The sequence below is a fragment of the Merops nubicus genome, unplaced genomic scaffold, assembly GCF_000691845.1.
Source record: "Merops nubicus isolate BGI_N331 unplaced genomic scaffold, ASM69184v1 scaffold9335, whole genome shotgun sequence".
In the NCBI taxonomy this organism is placed as follows: Eukaryota; Metazoa; Chordata; class Aves; order Coraciiformes; family Meropidae; genus Merops; species Merops nubicus.
The window spans coordinates 16,353-24,668 of NW_008611584.1; the positions used below are offsets into that span (position 1 = coordinate 16,353).

General features: G+C 52.3%; 1 protein-coding gene across 1 annotated transcript in view; it reads left to right on the forward strand.

Moving 5' to 3' along the window:
* Positions 1-8,316, forward strand: part of UBN1 (ubinuclein 1) — a 24,625-nt gene extending 16,309 nt beyond the window's left edge. The window contains 6 exon segments of the mRNA XM_008941253.1: positions 1,343-1,393; positions 2,557-2,599; positions 2,911-4,146; positions 5,349-5,601; positions 5,909-5,998; positions 8,264-8,316. Of these exon segments, the coding sequence (XP_008939501.1) occupies positions 1,343-1,393; positions 2,557-2,599; positions 2,911-4,146; positions 5,349-5,601; positions 5,909-5,998; positions 8,264-8,316 (1,726 nt within the window).

The window sequence follows — 8,316 nt, forward strand, 5'->3', positions numbered from 1 at the left end:
GGAACAGGAGCTGAGTGGTGGCATTAGGAGGTGGGTGCAGATTCCTGCTTAGTTAAGACATGACCAGTTTGAGGGGCTGAGCTTACTGGGTTTTAAACACTTTTCTTTGACTAAAAGGAAAGAATTTCTTTTGCCCCTTGTTTGTAGGTGGAACTGTTCTTAGAGCCCTACACAGATGTTGACCTAAGGCTCAGTGTAGGGTGGCCTTTCAGTGAAGTTATCTGCAGAATGACTCAATAAAAAGCAGTTTTCCTGGTTGCTTTCCAGTGGCTCAGGGACAGTGGTTTCTCCTGCTGGGACTTGATAGAGTTGGACTTGATGATCTTTGTGGGTCCTTTCCAACTTGAGATAGCCTCTGACTTTGTGGTTTAAAGACAGAGGGTAGACTGACAACCACACAGAAGGGGAGAGGTGGGCTTGGCAGCAGCAGGAGGACTGTCAGCAAGTTGATGGACAAGTCAGCTGGATTTGTTGTCATTGTGATCACAGAGGTTCATCCTTAAGAGGAACTTGAAGCTGGGCAGAGTAGCTACTTCGTGTCTGAGTTCAGAGAGGTCCTGCAGTGACTCTGTCTCCTCAGTTAGCACTAAAAGGTGGTTAACAGGTTAAAATAAGCTGGGTTTTTCAAAGCAAAAGGATGACAGAAGTCTCTGTGGAGCTGTTAACAACAGATGGGGAGCATGTCCCCTGTGTCAGCACTGAAGGTGTGTTTATAACCCCCTCACCCTGACCTCTGAGGCATCAGCTGCTGTAGGTGAAGTCCAGTGTGTGAGAGATTCTGACCTGGCCTGGGGAGTGAAGGGGTTTGGCTGGAGCTTGGTTGGTCGTGGTTAGCCAGTTGTTGCAGAAATGGTTGTGCTGCTGCAAGAAAGTCACCTCGGGGGGTTGCTGGGGCCGTGGAGGTGGCAGAGACACTCAGTGTGAGGAGGATTCTCATCCTTAGAGCCCTGGCTGAGGCAGGGGCAGGTGACCTTTCTCCCCTGAAGCTGCTGAAGAGCTTTTGGGTCATCTGTGGCAGCAGTGCCACCCAGCTTGCCTCATGGTGCTGCCTCTCCAGCTGGCTGTCAGCTCTTTAAGCTGGCAGAGCTTTTTCCATAGTTATTCCCTAACAACTGCCTTAATGGCCCTTCCAGCACCTACAAGCATAGCTCCCCAGAGAGGGAATCATCTGGGGGAGCTGAGGAGGATTTTCCTGGAAAAGGGAGGAATATCCATTTGCTCTCTGTGGTTTTAATTTCCCAAAGTCCCCTGCTGTACTGTGCAGCTCTGTCTCTCCAGTGATCCCAGCTGCTCTACTGGGTCTTGCTGGATATCACTTCTCATTGCTCTCTTCCCTTCTTAGGACACTGTTTAAGGAGAGCAGGCGTGTACACGGACACCTCACATCAGTCCTGTGAGTATCGTGCAGCTTTCCCTTGGAGGGAGAACTGGTGAACCCCCTTGTTCCCTGGGGCCTGGGTGGATCATGCCAGGAGCACCTCAACTTGGCTCCCATCAGAGAGATTTCGGCGCTGCTTCATTCGGGGAGGTCTAGGGAGAGCAGCTGGTTGGTTGTGACATCTCCCAACAACAGCTTTCCTGAGCTGCTTGAGCAGGAAGCTCAGAGATAAGAACGTGCAAAGCCAGGTTGTCCCCTGGCTTTGTTCAGCAGACTGGAGTCAGGCCTCTGCACTAGTCCCCAGGAGGCAGATCCAGGTAAAGTGGAGGGTGATGGCAGCACTGTGGTTATTGCTGCCTGTCCAGTCGGTCCTTGCTGGATTCTGGGTTCCCTCTTTCTTGTTGCCTGGTAAAAGGAGGGATACAATGAGCTCGAGCTAGTGAAGATGAATGCAACAGGCTTGTGGGTGGCCAACCAGGAGAGCCACTGGAAGCCAGCCAGGCAGGTGCTTTAGTGCCAGAGGGTCTCGTGGATCTTCCTGGCAGTCTGTCATGGATGATGACACGGGCTTAGGCTGATGCCTGTTTGACACATGGTCCTGTTCTTGGCACTGGATGAGTGAGGGGAAGTGTGAGAGAGAGCCTGAAATCAAGTGTAGAATCATCCTTCCCTCAGCCATGCCCTTCCAGCAGTTTAGGGATGTCTTGTACCTGAGGTTGCATCTGACCAGACCAAGTGGTCGATTTTCCTCAACCTGGCAGATGCTTTTGCATCCTTGACTTCTTCTGGGAACCTAAAAGAACTGTGTGACTTTTCTCCCAGTCTCTGTACCAGTTTCTCTCGGGGTTTTTGCTGTGCTTGGGTCAGCAGTGGGTTCCTGTGGGAGCTCATCACCCTGCAGGCTGTGTCTGTCCAGTGCTTTCGCTGCTCTGTTGCCATTCCAGGACTCTGCTCCGCTCCCAGATTCGTTCCCCCGTGTGGGAGTTGGGGCTTCCTAGAGCAGCCACCGAGTGCTGTGTGGTTTTGAATCCTAGCAACCTGAGATGCTGCCTCTGCTCCCTTGGCTCTTGACAAAGACTCAGTGGATCATCATGAACGGGGCCCCAGCGTGCTCCCCAGTTGGGTGTTTCCCTGCAGGCATTCAGTGAACCCTGTTTCTTTTGTCTCCCTCAAAACAGGGCGAAGAAGAAAGTTATAGCTCCTACTAAGGTGAAAGTGAAGGTGAGTTCTTTGTTTCCTGGTTCTCACAGTTGACATATACCAAGGGTTAAGTGACTGCCATCCAAAATCCTGTGTTTGAGCCTTGTATCTATATTTTAGGTACAAGGAAGTTGTACTGTGGAGTAGCTCTAGTCAGTATTGCGCTTGAAAATCGACTAGAACAGCAGCTAAAATTGATGTCAGCGGGAGGTGGAGGGCTGGCAGGCACAGAAGACACTTATCCTGCCTCTTATCCTCAAATTGGGAACCTTCCCTTCCCTCTTCAGCAGTAGACTGCCTCTGTTCTCACTCTGCTTTCTCTTGTGTTCCAGGAGTCTTCCTGCAAGCCAGAGAAAAAGGTATCGGTTGCCATTCCTTCGATGCACTCGAGCAGCACCTTAGCTCTGTCTTCAGAGCCCCAGGCAGGAGCTGTGGGCATCAGTACCCAGACCAGAGAACTCTTGGCCCTTGGGACAGCCCAAGCAGCCAGCAGCACTGGCACTCCTGCTACCTTCAAGGATGACTCCTTGGACGAGGACTTGATTCATAATCCCACGTCCTCCCTCGAAGCGGTCTCTAAGGAACTGGCTGTGCTGAACAGCAGAGCTGGAGGGAGTCCTGACTTCACTCTTCCTGGAGCTCCAAAAGCTCCGCCAGAGAAGGTCCCAACTCATGCATCCTCAGAGGAGAAGAGGACGTTTCCAAAGTCCAGCCCTTCCCCTACATCATCCTCTGGTTCCCTCCAGTCTCCTCTAAATTTCCTGGCTGAGCAGGCTCTGGCGTTGGGCCAGTCTTCTCAAGACAAAAAGACAGAGAACTCTAACTACAAAGAGCTCTCCTGCCAAGCCTCCCCCAGCAAAATCCTTCCTGATGCACATCAGGCTAAACAGAAACACCACGGCCTGGTCCGGCCAAGCCACGGGCCTCAGCCCTCCACCCCCCCGCTGCCGGGTTCCCAGGTGAAGGTCTTCCACTCAGGCAGCCAGCTCCAGAAAACTTTCACCTCCCCGGCTCCATTTGTCAAACTGCAGAATCCCAAGTCCTCCTCTCCGCTGCCCCAACGTTCCCTCCTCCAACAAGTCAAGTCCTCAACCAAAGCTCAGAGCTTCCATCCCTCTGCGTCGCCGGGCGGCCCCCCGAACCCCAGCGGCTCCCACAAGAGCCCAGGCTCCTCCTCCTCCTCCTCCTCCTCTCTGGCCTACACAGGGAAGCACTCGGGCAGCTCCAGCTCTTCAGGACAATCTTACAAGTCGCCCTTTGTTTCTGGTTCCCTCTCCAAGCACGGGGCTTCTTCCAGCAGCTCCTCCTCTGGAGCTTCTGCAAACCAGGGCTGCTCGGGGAGCTCGCTGCCCAGCGTGCAGACCCCTGCCTCGGGCCCGGCCTCCGCCCGCCCCTCCTCCAGCTCCTCACTGAAGAAGACTCCTGTTTCCCAGAAGTTGACTCTGGTGGCACCTCCCGGAGGTTCAAATGGAGATTCTAGTGGGGGCACTCAAGGGGTGGCCAAATTGCTGACCTCCTCCCTAAAGCCAGCTGTGGTTAGCAGCACCGCCTCTTCTACCTCTGTGCCGGTAAGCAGGGCTGTGCTGGCCTGGCCTGAAGCCAGCTGAACCTGTGGCCTTGTGTCAGGCCTTCTCCTGACCCATTCAGACCCTAAAAGTGGTGATTTCAGAAGAATTCCCTGAAATTTTTTTCAGTTCCTCTCTGCCTCTGGGCTGGGACAGCCTGGCCCTTGCACTCCATGAGTTCCAGCTTTGGTTTTCAGCTTAAATTAATAGCTAAGCAAAATACTGGGGCACCTTCCAGGCTGCTTGTTTTGCCTAAGTTGTGTAAAGTTCCTGCCCTTCTAAGTTACTTCTAAGTTATGGGGACAGTGGGGCTTCTCTTTGGGTCAGAAGGATGTGCAGTAAGTTAATGTGAGAGCTGAAAATCATCCCACAAACAAAAACAAGTGTGTTAATTTGTTAATTAGGTCTGCAAACTTGGCCTTCCTTCTGTTGTCACAAGTAATTTCAGTATTATTGCTGCTTTTTTTCCACAATGGACCTGTAGAATAAGTAATGTGTGACACCAAGCTGTAAACTCAAGGTGCCTGCCCAGCTTTCTTTGGTGGTTCTCTCTCTCCACTTACTGCTGCTCCCCAGTTACTCCCACAACCCACAGAGGTGATGGTTGGGATCCCAGCAGGCTACTGAGCCTGGAATTCTGGGTCTGAGTTGACTGGTGTGTGAGGTCTCATGGGGAACTCCTGTGTTTAATGGTATAAGGATCTTCATTTTTATCTATAGCAACAAAGTCTTAACTCTTTTTTTGTATTAATTTGCTGTTGGCTTGTTACTGAGGCAGAGGTGAAGAGCATCCCCCAGTGGGACCTGTCTCCATGGGAGAACTCTTGGATAATGTTTGTGGGTGCAGGGGTACACCAAACCTTGCTGCCTTGTCAACAGCACTGTGCTACCAAAAGTCAGTAGGAACCATCCTCCCTGGACCTCATGGGCAATGCCTAAGCTTTTCCTCTGCCAAGGGGAGGCACAGTTCCAGGGTAAGGGACTTATGGAGGCAAATCCAGGATGGGCACGTTTAGAAGAGCACAGCAATTGGCTGGGCAGCATCCTGGCCACCTCCAGGAGGCCTCACGAGTTGGCAGCTCTTGAGTGCTTCTTGCAGGGAGGAATTCTTGTGTGCTGCCTGTTTTGCAGATGTTTTAAGTACGTGTGATGCTGTGCCCTTGGTTTTCTCACTCCTGACTGCCCTTTTCTGTTGTTTTTTTCAGAAAGGAACCAGTGGAGCTGTGCTGCTAACGAGTTCTTCCTCTCTCAGCGTACTGGCTCCATCCTACAAGTCCAGCAGTCCAAAGCTGCCAGCTGCCCTGAGCCCCACCCCGTTAGGTATTATCTCTCCAATCCATTCCTTCCCTCTCCACGTCATCTCCTTCAGTTCAGACTCCTCCCCAAAAGCTGGAGTATCAAAGGATGCAATAGTTACAGGACCTGCTCCAGGAACTTTCCACCACGGCCTTGGCCACAGTGAGTATCTCCCTGCTCAGGGTCACCCACCTGCCTTGTGCCAGTGCTGTCAGACACCAAGAATGCCAACCCTCTGCCACGTTAGCCCACTGCAGACCAACCCACCTCTCTGGCTCTTGCTTCACGCCGTAGTTCACACACTTGTACCTCCAGCAGTTGCTTTTGGAGAACCTTGGGCACATCCCAGGAGTCCCAAGGGCTGGAAGCTGAGCTATAGGCTAACTGCTGCAGCTCCTCTGCTCATTTCTGTCTTCGATGTGTATCTGTTCCTTTTTTTCCCCTCTCCTTTCTTTGTTTTTCTCTCTAGGTCTTCTGGCTGGCTTGCACTCCAGCCCCCACCATGCAGCGCCTCTCCCACACTCTGCCCTGTCCACTCATTTACCACAGAGTTTGCCAGGTAACTTGTCAGACCATCGTGTTTGTCTTGGGTGGCCCGAGTCATCCTGTAGCTCAGCAGACACCTCCTCTAGGGCTGGAAGTTGGCCACGTAGTCCCACCAGGTGCCACGTGAGGTGTAGAGCCTCCTGTCCTCCACTGGGCAAACTGGAGTGCTGAGCCCTCGGTGCTTCCAGCATGTGCAGGCTCCTGGAGGTGCTCAGCTGTGGAGAGGAATTATCCTGCCAGGATTAAAGCCTTGTGTGTTTGTGCACAGTCTGCCAGGAACGAAGAATCTGACTCTATGGAGTTTTCTTACTGGGGAGCTCCATAAAGTGTGTCAGAGCAGAATGTCTTGTGTCTGGGTGCTGAGCTGGTGGCCTGTGTCTCCTTCATGACAAGCTCCTGGTGTAAATGGAACCTGCTGTGCTTGGTGAGGACAAAGGGAGGATTTGGCAGTTTGGCCTCTTCCTGCCCCAGTCTGGTGCTGGCAGAAAAATAAGCCTAAACCAGGAGATTTTTGGACTTGATGGTCTTGGAGGTCTCTTCCAACCTTAATGATTCTGTGATAATGATTTCTGAAGATCACCTTCTCTCTCCTAAATGGAGTCCTGCATGGGGGGGCTGTGTAAATACATGGAGGAAGGAGAGAAGTAACAGGGATCCACACAGCACTGACCAGATTAAAATGCAGGGCCAGCAGATTGGGCTTGCCTGCTCCAGGGGGTTCCTCATCCCATCAGTAACTGATGTTCCTACTGTTTTGGCCAAGTGTTCTTCAGCAGTTCAGTGCCAGTGAACAGGGAAACACCCCTGACTGTGGAGCTCAGGGCTCGTTTTGCTGAGGAAAGAGTTTGATGAAACTTCAATTTGTTGTCTTTGCTGCTTCTCCTGAAGTTTGTCTGAGGCAGGTGGTTGTGTTGTGGTGGAGCAGGAGGAGGAGGTACTAGCAGTGTGACAGACCCTTCTCTTTATAAATTGTTCTTGAGGAGTGAGGGGATTGATTGTGCTTTGAACATGGGCTGTGAAATGTGTCCTGTGTTGCTGAGGAGCAGCTCTGTCCTCTTACTGGAGGGAATTCAGAGTGGCTACATCACCACTGCTTCTAGAACATACAACAAGAGACTTTTTGGGTGACCTGCTGCTCTGAAGCAGGACATAGTGCCAGGAGCTGGGAGGAGACAAAATATTACTAGGAGTAAGTGAGGAAAAACTGACCTTTGAGAGAGCTTCAGCAGGGACCTGCTTTTGCCCTTAGTGTTTCACACAGAGGTGGGAGGTTGACCTCAATGCTGTCACCTCTGGGAGTGCTGCCAGTGGTGGTGCTTGGTACAAGACCATGGTAGATATTTAAGCGACCACCATAATCCTAAAAATGTCTTAATTTCCTCTGTGGCATAAGCTGGTTGGCTGGAGATGGCCACAGCTGCATTGCTCTGTCTGAAAACTGGGAGAGCTCTGGTGTGTTGGGAGGTTCTTACAACTCAAGGAGCTGTTGATGCCATCAGTGAAGGTGCCTTCACCAAACAGCCTCGGAGCAGGAGCATCCAGAGCTTGCTCGTGTGTTGTCTCCACTGGTGGAGGTGCCCTTGTGCTGGCACTGTGGTGGTGTTCTGGCTGCTTGCTTTGGGAATGCCACGTGCTGGGCTGAGCTCTTGCATGGACAGAGCTGGGGAAGGAGCTGGTGCTGTGCTGCTTGCTGCTGCTGCTGCTTAGCTGCAGATCTCAGTACACCTCATAGGCTGATGGTAGTTTTAATGGCTCCTGAAAAACTTCTGCTTCCTTCAACTTCCTTTTTTTCCCCTCTTCAGTGCATTTTCTCTTTTCCCTCCCCTCCTGCTCCTGTCACTTCAGTGATTAGAATCCTGTGGTTCCTGTTGCTATCAGTGGGCACCTAAAGGCTTCATGACAGCGGGGAAGGTGTCCCATGGGTGTCACTGCAAACCACCTTCAGAGGCAGTGCTGTGTATTTCTAGTTCCCTAGGTGGTGAGACATGGTAGGGTGGCTGTTAGACAGGGGCACAGCCTAGCAGTCAACCAGCAGTCTCAATCTGCTCTGTGGTTCTTCTGGGAGGCCACAGGAGACCCCCAGTGCTCCCCGTGACCCTTACCGGCCGCTCCCGCTTGTGAGGTGTCTCCAGGCCCATCCTCTTCCCCTTGGACTCCTTGGTGCTGGAAGGGAAGGCTGGTTTTTGTGTGCAGACAGAGACCTGGCTGCCCCAGCTGCCCTCAGCTCCGTGGGGCTGACTCTGAACCCCCTTTCCCACCTGGGTTTCTTGTCTTTCAGATGCTCCTCAGCTTCACGGCAAAGGGTCCAACGCTCAGCAGCGCAAGTTGTGA